The sequence below is a fragment of the Canis lupus genome, chromosome 27, assembly GCF_011100685.1.
Source record: "Canis lupus familiaris isolate Mischka breed German Shepherd chromosome 27, alternate assembly UU_Cfam_GSD_1.0, whole genome shotgun sequence".
NCBI lineage: Eukaryota > Metazoa > Chordata > Mammalia > Carnivora > Canidae > Canis > Canis lupus.
In genome coordinates, this window is record NC_049248.1 from 7,778,183 (window position 1) to 7,797,904 (window position 19,722).

The following is a 19,722-nucleotide window of genomic DNA, read 5'->3' on the forward strand; positions in this document are numbered from 1 at the left end:
TAGAATGGTCAAAATCTGGAACACTGACAATACCAAAAGCTAGCCAGGATGTGAAGCAATGGAAACTATAAGGGGTGCCTGGGTAGCTCAGTTGGTTAAGCATCCAACTCTTGATTTCCGCTCAGGTCATGATCTCAGAGTCATGGAATCGAGTGGAGTCCAGTCTCCACACTGAGCACGAAGCTTGCTTGGGATTCTCTCTCTCCTTTTCCCCCTTCCTCTCCCCTCCCTGCTCATGCTCTCTCCCTCTTTCTCTCTCTAACAATGAAAAAAGCAAAAACAAAGAAACTTTCATACATTGCTGATGAGTACAGACACTTTTGAAAACAGTTTGGTGGTTTCTTACCAAACGAAACATACCCTTGCCATATGGTCCAGTGATCATGCTCCTTGATGTTTACCCAAAGGAGCAGAAAATTTTGTCTACACAAAACCCTGCAGGGATCCCTGGGTGGCGCAGTGGTTTAGCGCCTGCCTTTGGCCCCGGGTGCGATCCTGGAGACCCGGGATCGAATCCCACGTCGGGCTCCCGGTGCATGGAGCCTGCTTCTCCCTCTTCCTGTGTCTCTGCCTCTCTCTCTCTGTGACTATCATAAATAAATAAAAAAATTTAAAAAAAACCTGCACATGAATGTTTACAGCAGCTTTATTCATAATTGCCAAAACTTGGGAGTAACCAAGATGTCCTTTAGTCAGTGAATAGATAAATAAACTGTGGTACATCCAGGCAATGGAAGACTAGTGCTGCTAAAATGAAATGAGCTATTAAGCCATGAAAAAACATGGAAGAGGGCAGCCCCCGTGGCGCAGCGGTTTAGCGCGGCCTGCAGCCTGAGGTGTGATCCTGGAGACCCAGGATCAAGTCCCACATCGGGCTCCCTGCATGGAGCCTGCTTCTCCCTCTGCCTGTGTCTCTGCCTCTCTCTCTCTCTATGAATAAATAAATAAAATTTTAAAAAAACATGGAAGAAGGGATCCCTGGGTGGCGCAGCGGTTTGGCGCCTGCCTTTGGCCCAGGGCGTGATCCTGAAGACCCAGGATCGAATCCCACGTCGGGCTCCTGGTGCATGGAGCCTGCTTCTCCCTCTGCCTGTGTCTCTGCCTCTCTCTCTCTCTCTCTCTCTCTCTCTCTCTCTGTGACTATCGTAAATAAATAAAAATTAAAAATAAAAAAATAAAAAAAAAACATGGAAGAAAAAAAAAGAAAATAAAAAACATGGAAGAATCTTGAAGTGCAAAAAGCCAACATGAGAAGGCCACATATGGTGTGATTTCCACTCTATGACATTCTTGAAAAGGTAAAACTGTGGAGACAATGAAGAAAGATCAGTAGTTGCCAGGGGTTGTGGGTGGGGTGAGATGAACAGGTAGGGCACAGAGAATTTTGGGGGCAGTGAAAATACTCTGTATGATATTGTAATGATGGATATATGTCACTATACATTATCCAAACCCATTGAATGTACACTACCAAGACTGAAATCCTAGATAAATTATGGATTTCCAGTGATTATGATGTAGTCAATATTGGTTCATCTTTGGTACAAAAATGTACCATCCTGGTGAGTGATGTTGTTAATGGGGAGGTTATATACGTGTGGGAGCAGGAGTTAGTATGAGAAATCTTTGTACCTCACTGTCAATGTTATTATAAACCTAAAAAAAATTACTCTAAAAAAAATTCTTAAAGAAAAGTCGAACAGATAGAAACATGGTACATAATAGAACATAGGTGGGCTCTTGTTCTTTCCTTGCATTTTTTTCCCTTCCCTCTTTAAATTGAGAAGATTGGGGCACCTGGTGGCTCAGGCAGTTAAGCACCTGTCTTCGGCTCTGGTCATGATCCCAGGCTCTTAGGATGGAGCCCAACACTGAGCTCTCTGCTCAGGGGGGAGCCTGCTTCTCCCTCTGCCTGCCACTCTGCCACTCTGCCTACTTGTGCTCTCTCTGTCAAATAAATACATAAAACTTTAAAATTAAAAAAAATTAAATTGAGAAGTTTGGACTCATTAATTCTTTGGTTCTTTCAAATTTTGGATGTTTTATAATGCTTTTGATTCCTTCTCCTCACTTTTATGTATCATCTCTCCCATTCTTTTCTTTTTTAAAAAAGATTTTATTTATTTGAAAGAGAGTGAGAGCCAGAGATCATAGAGGGAGAGGCAGAGGGAGAAGCTGACCCAATGCTGAGGAAAGAGCCTGATGCAGAGCTTGATGCCAGGACGCTGAGATCATGACCTGAGTGGAAGGCAGATGCCTAACCAATTGAGCCACCCAGGTGCCCCTCCCATTCTTTTCTTCTTTACTTTTTCCTCTACCTCTTCCTCTCCTTTTTTCCTCCTTCTCCTCTCTCCATCTCCTTTGTCTGTTTCTGCTTCTCATTTGCTACCATAAACTCAGCCATGTGGACCATAAACTTTGAGTTTAAGGTCCCTTCCTCTTCAGCAGTCTACCAGTCCTGTGATACTCTCTTCATTTATGTTCTCTTTTTTTCTCACTTTCTTTCCTTTCCATTGTTTATAAATTACTTAACTTCCCTGGGCCTCAGTTTTTCCATCTAGAAAATAAAAATAATAGATTGTTATAAGCATCAAATGAATTAACTAAACCTCTTCATTCAGCATCTAACACAAAGTCCTCCAAAACGTCATTAACTTTATTCTTATTTGACCTTCTGCAAGCCCGTATGATGTAAAATACTACAGAACTGTTAGTTATTTATTATTTTTCCTAAAGTATCATGGTAACGTGGAAAGATAGTTTCCAGCTTGAAGAGACATGAGTTCCAGGCAAATCTCTAACTTTATTTTTTTTTATAGGTGTTCAATTTGAAATCTCTAACTTTTTTTTTAAGATTTTATTTATTCATAGAGACACAGAGATAGAGGCAGAGACACAGGCAGAGGGAGAAGCAGGCTCCATGCAGGGAGCCGGATGTGGGACTCAATTCCGGGACTCTAGGATCACGCCCTGAGCCAAAGGCAGACGCTCAACCACTGAGCCACCCAGGCATCCCGAAATCTCTAAATTTTTATGAGCATCAATTTCCTTATCTATAAAGTTAAAGTAATAACAGATACCTTCCTTACACCTAGGGGTTTTTCGTCTCGCAGGAATGAAAAGACTCGATGCGCACGAAAGCCTCACTCTACAAGTACTCCCGGAGTCACACTGGGGATGCAGTATAGTTACGAGGATTCAACGGGATGCAATTTTAAAAGATGCCTCACCAATAGTAAGCAATGTTACTACAATGTCAGTGTTACCTATTATTACTTCCTGTACTTTTCCCACTACTTTCCTCTTGCTCCTCAAAAAAAAAGGAGTGGTTAAAATAGCCAGGGAGGGGGATCCCTGGGTGGCGCAGCGGTTTAGCGCCTGCCTTTGGCCCAGGGCGCGATCCTGGAGACCCAGGATCGAATCCCACGTCGGGCTCCCGGTGCATGGAGCTTGCTTCTCCCTCTGCCTGTGTCTCTGCCTCCCTCTTTCTCTCTGTGTGACTATCATAAATAAATAAAAAATTTTTAAAAAAAATAAAAATAAAAAAAAAAATAAAATAGCCAGGGGATCCCTGCTGCGAAACTTCTACTATTCTTGTCTTCTTCCTGTCTCTCATTTCCCTCCCTCCCTTTTTTCCTTCTCCAGGCCGCTCTTTCTCATTACAGCTTTCCTGCCGCCTCCAGCGCCCTGTGCAGCCCGATCTCCAGGTTTCAAGCAGCTTTGAACAGACACTTAACCACCCGGTACCTGCTGCAGACAAGGGGCTCCCTTCGCATTTACCATCTAGCGCTCGTCGGACAATAAAGTTTTATTGAAACAAAGCAGGAAAAAAAAAAGACGCCGTCCTTCTTCCTCAACAGCCAATCAGAGAGTAGAATGACTGGCGCTCGCCGGAGCTTCAGCCGTCGGAAGGCGGGGGAGGGGCCTGGCCTCGCCAGAGCGGAAGTACGAGCCGGAAGCCCGCCATAGAGTGTAGTGGCCAGAGCGACTCTGCGGGGAGGTGGCAGGAAAGGCTTGGAACAGCTGCCGGAGGTGACGGAGTGGCTGCCCCGCCCGGTGTGCTGGAAGACGAAGCTTCCAGGTAGCGGCCCGCAGAGTCTGACCCAGGGTACGACGGGGCAGTCGGCGTGAGCCCGCGGTCCCTGGGCGGCCTCTTTAAGGGAGGGGGCGGAGCCACGTGGAAGGATCGTGAGGGTGAGGTCACGTGGTTGGGGGTACTTGTGCGGCACCGTGGAAATTTGAGGGAGCGTTGTTGTTAGGGTGGACGCCATGTGACACCCCTTCCCCCACCGCATCCTATGCCTTGGGGTTCAGTGGGGTGCACGTGGTGGGCCTTGGGATCAGGCCCAGGGATGGGGGAGGGGGCCTGGCAACTCTGTCTCAGCCAGGCGTCCGTCAAAGTGGCCGGTTTTCGGATTTCTAGAACCGAGTTTTAGACAGCCCCATCTCTCGTTCTTCATTTGTAGATGTGACTCAGTGCCTCTGCAGTCCAGCCCCTGGCCCCTGTGCTTCCCGCCCTCCCAGGGTTCAGGGACTTCCAGCTTCACATTCTCTCTCCTTGCAGCTCCAGATATCCTGAGCCCAGGCCCTCCCAGCTCAGTGCAGCCATGAGTGCCGAGGTGAAGGTGACAGGGCAGAACCAGGAGCAATTTCTGCTCTTGGCCAAGTCGGCCAAGGGGGCAGCGCTGGCCACACTCATCCACCAGGTGCTGGAGGCTCCTGGTGTCTACGTGTTTGGGGAACTGCTGGATATGCCTAATGTTAGAGAGGTGGGTTCCTGGCCTAGAAGGCACACATGGAAGCTTGGGACTAAGTCTGAATTTGAGAATGGGTGGGCAGGGCTCATTTGCAACCGCATAACCATTCGGTTGAACAGGAATATGGTGATGATTAATTAGCAGCTGGCAAAATAAGTAGGCAAGTAAACCTCTCACTTTCCTTTGCTGATGAATCATCTGTAAAACCCACTGTTTTTCATTTTTAAGCCAAAGAGTGATTCAGAAAAGGAGACCTAATTCCATCCTGTCTCCTCCAATGTAGTACCTCTTAGTAAGATCATGTTGCCTTGATCAGGTCACTTTTACTTTAAGACCTCCGTTTAAAATTGAAACTGATACTGCCCCTCAGTGTCAATTATAGGAATCAGGTCAGATTATGGGAAGTGTAGAATCTGGTACAATTGGGAGGAATGAACATGAAATTGGCAGCCCCTCCTCTCCTCACTTTGTACCCTTTGTTCATTCACTTAAGTTAGATAAGTGCCTAGAAGTGTTAGAAGGTGGCTTTCTCCCCGAGACATGTGGCAAGATGCTAGGGACACAGCAGAGAGAACTGTTCACATAGAGTTAAGAGTTTAAAGTCTAGGGGGTGCTGGATCACCAAGATGTGTGACATCAGCTCAAGTCCTGAGGTGCTATGGCATTGATATGCAGGCAAACTGTGTTAGCTTTTTGAGAGCCAGTAATTGATGGAGTCAATGGATTTAGCCTTCAGGAGTCACTGGTATATGGAGAAAACTCTGGCTGCCTTCTTTCCCTACGCTTTCTTCTACAGTGGAACTAAAGAGGGTCCGTTAAGGTGAAAAAAACAAGCATTTGTTGAGTGCTTGTTTATCTCTGCGGGTCATCTGGGAATACCAGAAAAGTGTAAGACACAGTGCTTATTATCCTCCTAAAACTTATATTCCAGTTGCAGAGATAAGATGAATGGATATGGCCATGTAAATTACTCATTTAGCAAGTATTTTCTGAGAGCCAAATAGCTCTGCAGACCTGAATAGCTCTGCAGACCTAACTGGGTGGGATACCAGGGCCTGGAGCTGTTATCATATTGGAAAGAAAGATATTCTTCGGTAACAGCCTAAGGGTTTGATCGATTAAGTGCCAGAATGAGTGATCAGTGATTGGAGAGGAGATCTGAGTGGGCTGGCCTGGATGATGAAAGCCTCCTGGGTGCTGCAGGTCTGACGTAGAGGCCATGCAGCTCTCAGAGATGCATGAGGGTAACGCAGGAGTGTTTGGTGAATTGGGAGGTACGGCAGACTGCCTACTCAGATTCAGAAATATTAAACATGCTCTAAGGACCAAAATGCAGTTTACAATGTCTGAGTGCGTGTGTGTGTGTGTACATGCATGTGCGCTCACTACCAAACACTCTGAATGTGCTCAGTTCTGAATTTGGGGTAAGAATGAAGACGTACGGAGAAAGAGGGCATGGTGGATTGGGGGGAGTAGTGTAGACAAGGGCCTGGAGGTGGCAATGAGGCCTTCGTATAGGGAGAGCCATCAGAGAGGCAGAGAAGTCCGGGGGGGGTTGGGGGCTGGGAGAGCTGATGGGAGAAGGGAGAGATGGGGCCAGAAAGTGGAATTGAAAACAGAATGAGGCTAGGGAACTGGAGAGACGCCTGTCCTGTCACCTCTTCCTTTGTATTTTTGCAGCTAGCTGAGAGTGATTTCGCTTCCACATTCCGGCTACTCACTGTGTTCGCCTATGGGACATATGCTGATTACTTAGGTAACCAGAGGGTTAGAGCTCTGGAGTAGTGGTGGGAGAAGGGCAGTTTCTGGAAGGACTTCAAAGAAATTCCTGGGAAACCCTCCTGGGGTACACAGGGTCAGGGTCAAGACCTGAATTGACATGGAAGACTAAAAAAATTTTTTTAAGTAGAGGGTAGGAAGCTAGGGCTTCCCACGAAAGTGTAATCAAGATTTCCTCTGCTTTGTCCTTTTATCCCAGCTGAAGCCCGGAATCTTCCCCCACTCACAGAGGCTCAGAAGAATAAGCTTCGCCACCTATCAGTTGTCACCTTGGCTGCTAAAGTCAAGGTGAGTGACAGTCCATCACCCCCCCCCCCCACACACACACACACACACACACACCCGCCCCAGTCATGAGGTAAAGAGGAATGTCCCTTCACAAGGGATGGTCCAAAGGGAGTTTGCACTTAGACAGCCTTGGCCCACACTTAACCAACTGAGCCACCCAGGCATCCCTGAATATTCTTAGTTTTCGGTTTTGTTTGGTTTCATTCAGCATTTTTTTGCATTTTGGGTCAAAATAGCAACCAGGATACCATTTACTTGTTTAGCAATCACCTGCCTCCTCACAATAGGAAGTCCCACACAGGGGTGCCTGGGTGGCTCAGTCGGTTAAGTGTCTGCCTTTGGTTCAGGTCATGGTCCCAGGATCCTGGGATCCCCTCATCGCTGCTCAGCAGGGAGCTTGCTTCTCCCTCTCCGCCCCTCCCCAGCTCATGCCCACTCATGCTCTCCTGCGTGTGCGCTTTGTCTCTCTCTCTCTCTCTTTCTCTCTCCTTGTCAAACAATTGAATAAAAATCCTAGGGATCCCTGGGTGGCGCAGCGGTTTGGCGCCTGCCTTTGGCCCAGGGCGCGATCCTGGAGACCCGGGATCGAATCCCACATCGGGCTCCCGGTGCATGGAGCCTGCTTCTCCCTCTGCCTGTGTCTCTGCCTCTCTCTCTCTCTCTCTCTCTCTCTGTGTGTGACTATCATAAAAAAAAAAAAAAAAAAAAAAATCCTAAATAAAGTCCCATACGAATGCCCTCGGCTTTCAGATTTGGCAACAAGGCTCTCTTTTCTGGCGAAGTACTAGGCTTCTATATGCTAGAGTCAGAAGTATTTCAGTTAGTAGTTTCAGTTAGGTTCAGTTTTTTATTAAATATTCCTCTCCCCCCCGCCCACCTACGTTCTCTCAACTGTTACTTGATTCTCTTGTCATTCTCATGACTTTACCTAAATCAGGCTCCCTATCGTGAAATGCCGCTTTGGAAGGAAGTGGGAGATAAATGATAAACAGTAACACCAGAGCCCTCCCCCACCTCTTCCCGTTAATGCTAGGCTTGTATGCTCCAAGGTCTGTGTGCTGTCTTGAGCTGTGGCTGGAGGATTGACATCCAGGCAGATGTCACTTTTTTCCTTGATGGTGTGGGAGGTAAAGGGTGGTAGGGGAACGTAAATCTTGTATTTTATTTATTTATTTATTTTTAAGATTTTATTTATTTATTCATGAGAATGCACAGAGAGGAGAGAGAGAGAGAGAGGCAGAGACGCAGGCAGAGGGATAAGCAGGCTCCATGCACCGGGAGCCCGACGTGGGACTCGATCCCGGGTCTCCAGGATTGCGCCCTGGGCCAAAGGCAGGCGCCAAAGCGCTGCGCCACCCAGGGATCCCCAAATCTTCTATTTTATTTGCAGTTTTCCTTCTTGGAATGTTTTCAGGTGGCAATACTTTCCCTTATTTTGCCTTAGAACCAGCCTCTTAGGGGCACCTGGGTGGCCCAGTGATTGAGTGTCTGCCTTTGGCTCAGGTCGTGATCCTGGGCTCCTGGGATCAAGTCCCACACCAGGCTCCCTGCAGGGAGCCTGCTTTATCCTCTGCCTATGTCTCTACCTCTCTCTGTCTCTCGTGAATAAATCAATAAAATCTTTAAAACAAACAAAAGAACCAGCCTCTTAGAGGAAATCATTTAGGAGTAGGAGTGGAGGATAGGCAGGGGGGATAAGGAGGGAAGAATCTTGGGAGCCCTTCTATGCTGCAGAACCTCACAAATCCCAGCCTGACCTCCTTGGGCCCCAGTGTATCCCATACGCAGTGTTGCTGGAGGCCCTTGCCCTGCGTAATGTGCGGCAGCTGGAAGACCTCGTCATTGAGGCGGTGTACGCCGATGTGCTCCGCGGCTCTCTGGACCAGCGCAACCAGCGGCTGGAGGTTGACTACAGCATCGGGCGGGACATCCAGCGCCAGGACCTCAGTGCCATCACTCGGACCTTGCAGGAATGGTGAGAACTGGGTCCTGGCCCTGGCTCTTCTCTTCTCACTCTTGGGGGGTTGGGGGGAGGACTGGGCTGGGCTGCATAGGTGGAATCCCAGAGGAAGCAGGGAAGTGAGCTCATTCCTCCAAAAGCTTCCGAGGGCAGAAGGGAGCAGAGGAGGGCCTGGAGAGCAAGAGGCTGGATGCAGTGTCCTTGGCCTAGTAACTGGGGGATGGGAGAGGGAGCAGTACTCTGGAGAAGATCCTCACTGGGATGTTGGAGCCTCACTGTCTTCAGTTGGATTCATCCCACTGGTCTGTAAGCAACACTGTAGGCCATGGGTCTCTTCCACTTCTGTTTCTCTCTTTATATTCTTGTCTAACATGCTTTTTTGTTTTTCCCTTCAGCATCCACCTGTTGTTATATTTAATTAATTTATTTTTTTATTTTTTAAATTTATGATAGTCACAGAGAGAGAGAGAGAGAGAGAGGCAGAGACATAGGCAGAGGGAGAGGGAGAAGCAGGCTCCATGCACCGGGAGCCCGATGTGGGATGCAGTCCTGGGTCTCCAGGATCGCGCCCTGGGCCAAAGGCAGGCGCTAAACCGCTGCACCACCCAGGGATCCCCCTGTTGTTATATTTAGTTCCTCCTCACAACATTGCACATTATTCCAGGCACTTCCCCTACCTCTCTTGTCCACCAAGTGTCTTTGTGGCTTCTGGGACCCTTGTTGCCCGTGATCTCCAGGTGCCCTGGCTAGGGTTCCTGAATCAGGACAAGGGTTTGGATGCAGGATATTCCAAGTCTGTTTTTTGTGAGTATGTGATCACAGCCTCCCTTTGCTGATGCTTCTCCTTTCTTGATTCTTGCAGGTGTGTGGGCTGTGAGGTGGTGCTGTCAGGCATTGAGGAGCAGGTGAGCCGTGCCAACCAGCACAAAGAACAGCAGCTTGGCCTGAAGCAGCAGATCGAGAGTGAGGTGAGCAGACCAGGGATCCGGATGGGCCCAAGTTCGTGCAGTCCAGGCCAGCTGTTCTGTGCGGGATGGGGGTGTGTGGTGGGGGATGTGGGACTGTGGCTATAGCAAAAAGACAAGGTAGGCAGGGACTGGCTGATTCTGGGTCTTCCGTCATCCTCCCCCATTTCTTTCATTCCGGTAGGTCGCCAATCTGAAAAAAACCATTAAAGTTACAACAGCCGCAGCTGCCGCGGCTACATCTCAGGACCCTGAGCAGCACCTGACTGAGCTGAGGGAACCTGCCCCTGGCACCAACCAGCGCCAGCCCAGCAAGAAAGCCTCAAAGGGCAAGGGGTGAGCCACTATGGCAGGAACTGCTTGCTTCCGGGGTACCCTGCTTTTATTTCAGTGACCTGGCTGTCCTCACCCTCTTTAATTATTTGCATGGGGGTAGACATGGTGGGAGCCCACAGGGGTCAAGGGATTCCCTGCAGCCTCTCTCTCTCTCTTCCCTTTGCCAGGCTCCGAGGGAGCGCCAAGATTTGGTCCAAGTCGAACTGAAGGGACTGTCGTTTCTTCCTTGGGGATGTGGGGTCCCAGCTGCCTGCCTGTCCTTTAGGAGACCTCAGAGAGCCTTCCTGTGCCCCTGGCCAGCTGATAATCTTAGGTTCATGACCCTTAACCTCCCCCTTCTCTCCTGACCCTCCTCTAGGGAGGAGGCAAGTACAAGTCATGTTTTTGTTGGTACTTTTGCTTTATGTGACTTTCTTGTGTTTCCCATTGTCTCCCTCCCCCTCCCTGCTATGCTCTCTCCCTGTTTCTTTAAGCGGGGGGAGGGTGGCCAGCATCTGTCCCTGTTCGTTATACGTCATGGAGTAGGTGGGGCTGCTGCTTCTGGAGCATAACCCACGTGTGTTTCTTCTCTTTCTAACCCCCATCCCTGCATGCCTTATCCCCAATTTGTACTCCTTACCCCCAGCCTTTTTTGGGCAGCATCTGAAGAGCCATAGGGCTTCCACCTTTATTCCCACCCAGAGAATTCTGGGAGCCAGTCTCCCATTCTAGGAGTCACTGGACACTTTCATCCTAGAATCCCATCACACTACAGTTGTTTCCTCTCCTCTCTTCTCCCCTTGGGTCCTGGGAATGCTGCTGCTTCAATGACCCCAGAGCCTAAGAACAGCAGCTGTCTCTTGAGATGTTGAGAGATGGTTCTTTCTTAGCCCTGGCTATCTTGGAAAGCCTGATGGCAATCCTGGAAGGATTTATACTTCCTTTTGTGAGTTTGGGGAAGGGAAGGGGATATAGATTGTATAAAAAAAAAAAAAAAAAAAAAAATTATATATACATATATCTATATATAACATGAAACAGAAATAAATCTATGAGAAGTCTATCTACAAACATGCCCTGAAATGGGTATCTTCTGTCTTTGTTATGTGTGGATGGGAAGAAGGCTCATTGTCCATTCTAAAGCAAAGTGCTGGATAAAGAGGAGAACCAGATACTATGTGCTGAGTCCTGGCCTAGGAGCCAGGAGACCTAGATCTTGAGTCATATGACTGTAGACAAATTGCTCAGTGTCCCAGCACTCATTCAGAAGCAGCACATGCTTTCTGAGCACCAATGTGCAAAAAGCACTGACATGGAAAATGACTGTCGCTGGTTCTGCTCTCAAGGAGTTGGAGTTCAGCTTGTTGTTTTCCTTCTTACAGAATTATAAGGGGGAGGAGTTTATAATAACCTTCAGTTTTTACATCAGGACCACACAACTCTTGAGAGCTGCTGTAAGAAGCAGCAGGCTCCTATCCACTATCCAAGGCAGAGCTTCCCATGCTGGGAGAGTTGGTCTCAGTCTAGTGGACTGCTGCGCACTTTTTAGAATTGAGAAGCTCTAGTGTAAGGGATGGTAGACCGCCCCCCCACTACCCAACTTGTACGTGAAGCCATTGCCTCCCAAGGGGTGCCCCCAAGGGTCCCAGTGTTGACTGAGCGGCTTTCCAGAGATTGTGTTTTTCTCTAGGTAGAGATTTAGTACAGACCGCTCTACCAGTGCCAAAGGTCTCAGTCACAGAACTAGAAAGTGGGGTGAGATCCTGGATTTTGGTTAAAAGTGGGCTGGGTGAGCCTCTGGTTTTGAGAGGGCAATGGAGACTTCCCAGGGCCAGTCTAGTGAGCCCTACTTGAGGAATTGACACTCCTGAGTTCTCAGTTTAGCTTTGCTCTTGACAAGTTTGTTGAGCCTCTTTTGTCTTGGTTCTCAGTCTCTACCTCTTCAATAAAGCCCTTCCCTCCACACCCTCCATTGTGTAGAAGTTGCTAATTCCTGGCACTTTGAGCCTGTCCCCTTGCCCCCCCTCTCCCGCCACCCCAACTTTTCACTTGAACTTAGTATCTTGTTTTCTTGTAAGCTAGTTCCAGCCAGTGGCACGCCATAATTCTCTGAGCTCTCTAGTTCCAGCCTTCAGTGGATGGCTCTGTGTCCAACTGTGGGCTGAGTCGGGACTGCCTGGCTTAACACCCAGAGATGGAAGGGGACCATTCACATGTTCCTGAAGACATGCAAATGCAATTTGTCTTTGACTTAGAAAGACGGGGCTCTTGGCTACCAAGGCATGAAGAAGGGGGAGCAGATTATTTTGGGACTCAGTTTTTGACCATGAAACTTGGTTCAGGATTTAGAGACTTCATGTTTGACCAAGCTCGGGGCACCAGAATATTTCTAATCAATCTTACCATCACTGGCACACACTGATCCCTAATGTACAGCAGTCTTAGGTAGTCTTACGGCTGGACCACTATGGTAGGAGGAGAAAGAGGATTTGCCTTTATGAGAATTCAGAGTTCATGCACATGAAACTAGTGACACTTAAAATACTAAGCCATAGTGTCTGAAGCTAAAAACAGCAACCAGACTGTGTACATCTTTATGCATAAGAAGAGCAAAGACAACGTCTACAGTCACTATTCATGAAATCCTGTTGAGGAGAGATTGGAAATTCTCCGTGTAGATGTGTCTTCCAACATGGGTGATAGAAGGGAGCTTTGGGCAGTCTAGGCAATGTATTACCTATCTGATATAATGTAACAAATTACCCTAAAATTTAGTGGCTTAAAACAACACATTTATTGTCTGTTTCTGTGGCTTGGGAATGTGGGGCACACTTTTCTGTCTCAGAGTCTCTCACAAAGTTGCAATCAAAGTGTTAGCTGGAGCCATACCTCATTTCTGGGCTGGCTGTTGGTCAGAGGCAACCCAGGTAGTTCTCCATCAGAGCAAAAGCCAGAGAGACTACATCAGGAAAGCAGAATTGGTCTTGTTAATCTAGTCACAGAAGAGGTATCCCATTAGTTTTACAAGTCCCCCGTTCCAGCCTATTGACTATCAGAAGGCAGGGGTCACTGTGGAAGTCATATTAGAAATTTCTTACCACAGGCAGTGTTTCTGTGGGCCACCAGCATATCATACCAGCATCTGATGCTGGTAGCCCACAGAAACACTAGGGGATTTTTTGAAAATGCATATTCCTGGACCCCACTCCCACCCCAGTTCCTACTGAATTAGAATCTCCAGGATGTGGACTAGAAATATGCCTTCACTGTCCTCATTGACTCAGCTGTGAGCTGAGAAGTCCCATTTATATAAGCAGACTTGCCCAGATTAGTGCCAACTTGGATCAGCTAAAAGGCAATGCAGGGCCTTGGAGACAGGTAAGGAGGCCTAGGGTCACCATCTGGAACAGAAGGATGTACAAAGGTGAAACTTTGAGTACAGGACAAGAGAGAGGACTTGTCTCATGCTTTGAGGTTCTTAAGTATATGGCTAAGTATTTAAAAGTGTGATAAGTACTAAGATGTATAGGGTGACATGAAAGCATTTAACATTGGGATCTATATCTTACCTGGGGTCAGAAAAGCCTTCTTCAAGGATGTGACCTTTCAACTGAAACTAGAAGCTAAAGTGGCAGTTAGCCTGATGGAGGATGAGCATTTTTTTTTAAGATTTTTTTATTTATTTATTCATGACACACAGAGAGAGAGAGAGAGGCAGAGACACAGGCAGAGGGAGAAGCAGGCACCGGCAGGGAGCCTGACGCGGGACTCGATCCCGGGTCTCCAGGATCACACCCCAAGCTGAAGGTGGTGCTAAACCGCTGGGCCACTGGGGCTGCCCAGAGGATGAGCATTTTGGGTGGGAGGAAGAGTGTGATGAAAGGTTTTATCCTGTAACCTACTGCCTCTACCCTAATAAATGCATAATTTGGGGAGTGGGGCAGGGAATATAATTCTATACTTAGATATTCATTTGTCTATTCAATGAATTTGTAAATATATCTTGACTGAAAAATCTGAAATAATATTAAACCATAATGTATATGTTTTATGTGTTGGCAATAGGGGTTTTGGGTGATTTTTGTCTTTTTTACCTATCTCTGTTGTCCCATCTTTTTTACAATAGTTTAATATTCATTAAGTGCTTACTATAGTCAAGCGTTATTGTAAGTGCTTTACATATATAAATTCATTTAATCCACACAATAGCCTTTTGAGGTTGATACCACTATTATCCTCTTCTAAAGATGACAGAAAAGGCACAGAGACGTTATGTAACTTGTTCAGGACCACACAGATTATAGATGGAACAGGCGCATCCCACTCCCATCACTCCCAATGCTCCTGGACAGAATGCATGGGGCAATTGTATGAGATCTCAGAGAAGTAAATGGTAACAGGGAGGAAGAAACCAGAATTTGAAGTTCCGTGAAACCAGTGGTGTTTGCCATTTCCCTCACCTCCGTTATTGCCCAGAGTGGACTCAAAGGTGACCCCAAACCTGTACATCATTCAACCTGAATGAACTCCTCTTGGAGCCATCTATTGCAAGTCTGAGGAGCAGGAAAGGGACTCCTCAGGGTCAGAGAATAGAGGAATCACCTGTTGTTTTTCTTTTTTCCTTCTCTTCCACTTCTAGCCCCAGGCGGTACCATGGTGGTGTAGGTACAGCAGCAAAATGACAGCAGTAGTGGCTGGGCAGGCACTGAAAACTGGAGGAGGAGGATTCCCTTACTACAGGACCTGTGGTCCCAAAAGTGTGAGGCCAATCTCTTTGCTTTTTTTCTTTGTTCTGTTGATGTTTAGCTCAGACACATAATGGGAAATACTCAGCAGAGTAGAGAAACTAAAGCCCCCCCCCCCCTCTTTTGCCAGAGGATTGGGAAAGGAAGACCCAGAGAATCAAAGTGTCAGGACGATCACAGAGAGGAGGGAAACTGAGAGTCCTGTAGAGTTGTGTGTGAACTCCTGGGCTCACTGCAAAGCTGCACAAGCATGCATCTGACCTTAAGCATCCTACCAAAGCTTTATGAATTGAGCTACAATGTGGACCACTATCCAGGTCTGATTAATCATTGGGCAGCACACATTCAGGATTGATTTAAATGGCATCACAAACTGAAAGTTAAACTCACATTGGAACCACAAGGCAAAGAAGATAAATTATTGCCTGAACCAAACTGGTCAATCGTGTGCTAAAATGAAAAACATTCCCATTAGGATTTTAGTAAGATCCAGAGTCTTAAACAATATTCAAAGTATCCAGAATTCAATCTAAAATTACTCAGCATACAAAGAACTCTCCAGGGAAAAGACAACCAACCCCAAGACAGAGATGTTGGAATTTAAAGCAAAGACTTCAAAGCAGTTAGTATAACTATACTGGAAGAAGAAAGAGAGGAGGCTTTTGAAACAAATGGTAAGATAGAAAGTTTTATCAAAGAAATAGAAGACCTAAGGAAAAGCCTAATGGAAATTTTAGAACTGCAAAGTAGGAGTAGCCAAAACAAAATGTTCACTGGATAGCAGAATGGAGATGACAAAGGAGTGACTTTGAAGATAGTTAATATGTAAGTTATAACAAACAAAAAAGATAAAACAGAATCTCAGAGACCTGTGGGACAAGACCAAAAGATCTGACATTTGTGTCAACAGAGTCCCAGAAGGTGCAGAGAAAAAGTATGAAATAGGAAAATTATTGGCAGTTCTTATGGCTAAAATGGTCCCAAATTTGGCAAAAGCCAAATACAGATTCAAGAAGCTTGGTGAAGAGCAAACAATATACTCAAATCTATGACCAGACACAATAAATTGCTGAAAATTAAAAACAAAAATATCCAAAGAACATCTAGAGAAAAACAACCAATTTCATTTAAGGGAACAATAACTCAGATTACTGCAGATTTCTCATCAAAACTATGGAAACCAGAGGGAACTGGAATCACTTAAGGTGCTGAAAGAAAACTGTCAATTCAAAATTCTATATCCAATGAAAGCGTCACTCAGAAGTTAATGTAAAATAAAGACAGTCTTGGGGATGCCTGGGTGGCTCAGCCGCTCTGCCTCTGCCTCTTTCTTTCTCTCTGTGTCTCTCGTGAATAAATAAAATCTTAAAAAAAAAAGAGAGAGAGAGAGAGAGATTCTTAGGTGAAAGAAAGTATAAGGATTTGCCATAGCAGAGCTGCTGTAGAAAAAATGCTAAAGGGAGTGCCTGGGCAGCTCAGCTGGTTAAGCAGCTGACTCTTGATTTTGGTTCAGGTCATGATATCAAGGTCAAGAGATGGAGCCCTGAGTCGGGGTGGGGAGGAGGGGGGTCCATGCTCAGCAGGGAGTCTGCTTCAGGAGTCTCTTCTCCCTCTACCCCTCCCCATGCTTGCTTGCTCACTCTCTCTCTAAAATAAATATTTTTTTAAAACGCTAAAGGAAGTTCTTCAGACAAAAGAAAAATAGTGACTGAGGAAACTTGGGACATCAGGAAGGAAGAGCAACATGAATGGTAAATATAGATTGTTCTCTCTCTCTCTCTCTCTCTTTTTTTTTTTTTTTTTTTTTTTTAGGATCTTATTTATTAATTCAGGAGAGAGAGACAGAGAGAAAGAAAGAGGCAGAGATGCAGGCAGAGGGAGAAGCAGGCTCCATGCAGGGAACCCGATGTGGGACTCGATCCAGGGTCTCCAGGATCACACCCTGGGCCGAATGCAGGCACTAAACCACTGAGCCACCCAGGCATCCCTAGATTGTTCTCTTAAGTCTTTAAAATGTCTGCAACAGTTGAAAGTAAAAATTATAAAACTATGATAGGTTTTCAGCATTTGTAGATGTAATACATATGACAATTATAATATAAAGAAGAGGCAATAGGGATACCTAGGTGGCTCAGCAGTTGGGCAGCTGCCTTTGGCTGAGGTCCTGATCCCAGGATCCAGGATTGAGTCCTACATCAGGCTCTCCTCATGGAGCCTGCTTCTCCCTCTGCCTGTGTCTCTGCCTCTCTCTCTGTGTGTCTCTCATGAATAAATAAATAAAATCTTAAAAAAAAAAAAAAAAAGAATAAAGCAATCTAACGTGGTAGTAAAGTCTACATTTAGAAGTGGTGATGTACAGATGGGTTTTTTTTTATGTACAGATTCTGACTGAACTATGATAAGTGTGTATTTTCTTTTTTTAATCTTTTTTTTAAATTTTTATTTATTTATGATAGTCACAGAGAGAGAGAGAGAGGCAGAGACATAGGCAGAGGGAGAAGCAGGCTCCATGCACTGGGAGCCCAACGTGGGATTCGATCCCGGGTCTCCAGGATCACGCCCTGGGCCAAAGGCAGGTGCTAAACCACTGCGCCACCCAGGGATCCCTGTATTTTCAAATCCCTAGAGCAGGAATTAGTAAGACACACACCACAGGCCAGATCCAGCCCATTACCTGTTTTTGTAAATAAAATGCTATGAGAACATAGTTATCACTTACTCATTTACATATTATCTGTGGCTGCTTTCCCATGATAGAACCACAGGCCCAGAGGTTTGCTTATGGATTCTTTGTTGTTTTTCTGGTCTTTGTTTTTTAATTTCATTATAGATGACCTATAGTGGTATATTAGATTCAAGTGTAAAATATAGTGATTCAACAATTCTGTACATTACTCAGGGCTTATTATAAGTGCACTTCTTAATCCCCATCACCTATTTCACCCATCCCTCACTCACCTCCTCTCTGATAACCATCAGTTTGTTATTCGCAGTTAAGAGTCTGTTTCTTGGCCTGTCTCTCTCTTTGCTCATTTGTTTTGTTTCTTAATTCCACATATGAGTATTATCTTTCTCTGACTGACTTATTTTGCTTAGGATAATATTCCCTCACTCCATCCTTGTCATTACAAATGGCAAGATTTCATTCTTTATGACCGAATAATATTCCTTTGTGTATATATACCACATCTTCTTTTCCATTCATTTATCGATGGACATGGCCTGCTTCCATAATTTAGCTATTGTAAATAATGCTGCTATAAATATAGGGATGTGTGTATCCCGTTGAATTAGTGTTTTTGTATTTTTGGGGTAAATATCCAGTATTACAATTACTGGGTCATAGGGTAGTTCTATTTTTAACTTTTTGAGGAATTTCCATACTGTTTTTCCACAGTGGCTGCACCAGTTTACAGCACCAGACTTGAGTGTTGCAACAGACATTGTGTGACCTGCAAAGACTAACATATTATCTGGTCCTTCACAGAAAAAGCTTGCCTTTCCTGCCACAGAGCAACCACTTTAAAAAAAAAAAAAAAAAAAAAAAAAAAAAGAAGAAGAGAAAAGAAAAATTTAGTGAAAAAAAAATAAAGTAGAATACTAAATAATATCCAAATAGGGGTGCCTGGGTGGCTCAGTTGGTTAAGTGTCTACCTTCAGCTTAGGTCATGATCTCAGGGTCCTGAGATCAAGCCCTATGTGAGGCTCCCTTCTTAGTGGGCTGTCTGCTTCTCTCTCTCCCTCTGCCACTCCCCCTTACTTGTGCAAGCATCTTCTCTCTCTCAAAAATCTTTAAAAATAGGGATGCCTGGGTGGCTCACCAGTTGAGTGCTTGCCTTTGGTCCAGCGTGTGATCCTGGAGTCCCGGGATCGAGTCCTACATTGGGCTCCCTGCATAGAACCTGCTTCTCTCTCTGCCTATATCTCTGCCTCTCTCTCTCTCATGAATAAATAAATAAAATCTTAAAAAAATAATAATATCCAAATCAACAACAAAAGCTGAAAAGTGGAAATAGCTGAATTATAAACAGGACCAAACAATAATAAAATGATGAGAAGTAAATTCAAACATATTAATACTTATATTAAATGTAAGTAGCCTTGGGATCCCTGGGTGGCGCAGCGGTTTGGCGCCTGCCTTTGGCCCAGGGCACAATCCTGGAGACCCGGGATCGAATCCCACTCGGGCTCCCGGTGCATGGAGCCTGCTTCTCCCTCTGCCTATGTCTCTGCCTCTCTCTCTCTCTCTCTCTCTCTGTATGACTATCACAAATAAATAAAATTAAAAAAAAATTTTTTTTAATGTAAGTAGCCTTTATACACCAACTAAATGACAGATTATCAAAATGGATTTTAAGTGACGCCTGGATGGCTCAGCAGTTGGGCTCTGCTTTTGGCTCAGGGTGTGATTCTGGAGTTCAGGGATCGAGTCCCACAACAGGCTCCTGTGGGGAGCCTGCTTCTCCCTCTGGCTGTGTCTCTGCCTCTCTGTATCTCTCGTTAATAAATAAATAAAATCTTTAAAAACAAAGAAAGCTGAAGTAGCTATAATCGTATCAGGCAAGTTAACTTCAGAACAAAGAAAATTACCAGGGATAAAGAAGAACATTACATTATGATAAAAAGTTTGGTTTTTCCAAGAAGATTTAATTCTAAATGTCTCTGCATCTAACTGCAGAGCTTCAAAATGCATGATGCAAAAACTGACATATTAAAGGAAAAAAATGGACATATCCAAAATTGTAGTTGAAAATGCCAAAACTCTTTTCCCAGTAACCATCAGAACAAGTAAACAAAATTAGCAAATGTATAGAAATATGTAGAACTGAATAATGTCATCAACTGAAAGGATCTAACTGGGAGATCCGTGGGTGGCTCAGTGGTTTAGCGCCTGCCTTTGGCCCAGGGTGTGA

General features: G+C 45.5%; 1 protein-coding gene across 9 annotated transcripts; it reads left to right on the top strand.

The window, feature by feature from the left end:
• The first annotated feature begins 3,922 nt into the window (after positions 1-3,922).
• On the top strand, positions 3,923-18,362 carry COPS7A (COP9 signalosome subunit 7A). Of its 9 annotated transcripts, none has more exons than XR_005379800.1 (9): positions 3,942-4,108; positions 4,565-4,769; positions 6,438-6,513; positions 6,736-6,824; positions 8,576-8,799; positions 9,647-9,752; positions 9,934-10,085; positions 14,704-14,823; positions 18,207-18,362. XR_005379800.1 is itself a non-coding variant. In XM_038576618.1 (8 exons), the coding sequence occupies exons 2-8, from the start codon at positions 4,608-4,610 to the stop codon at positions 14,744-14,746; spliced, it is 852 nt and encodes a 283-aa protein (XP_038432546.1). In that variant the 5' UTR covers positions 3,923-4,081; positions 4,565-4,607; the 3' UTR covers positions 14,747-16,117. The 9 variants fall into 9 exon arrangements, 7 of the variants coding, with proteins under 7 accessions (XP_038432546.1, XP_038432550.1, XP_038432547.1 ...); XR_005379798.1 differs by lacking the exon at positions 18,207-18,362 and adding an exon at positions 14,940-16,117; XM_038576618.1 differs by lacking the exon at positions 18,207-18,362 and having other exon boundaries at positions 3,923-4,081; positions 14,704-16,117.
• The last annotated feature ends 1,360 nt before the right edge of the window (positions 18,363-19,722 follow it).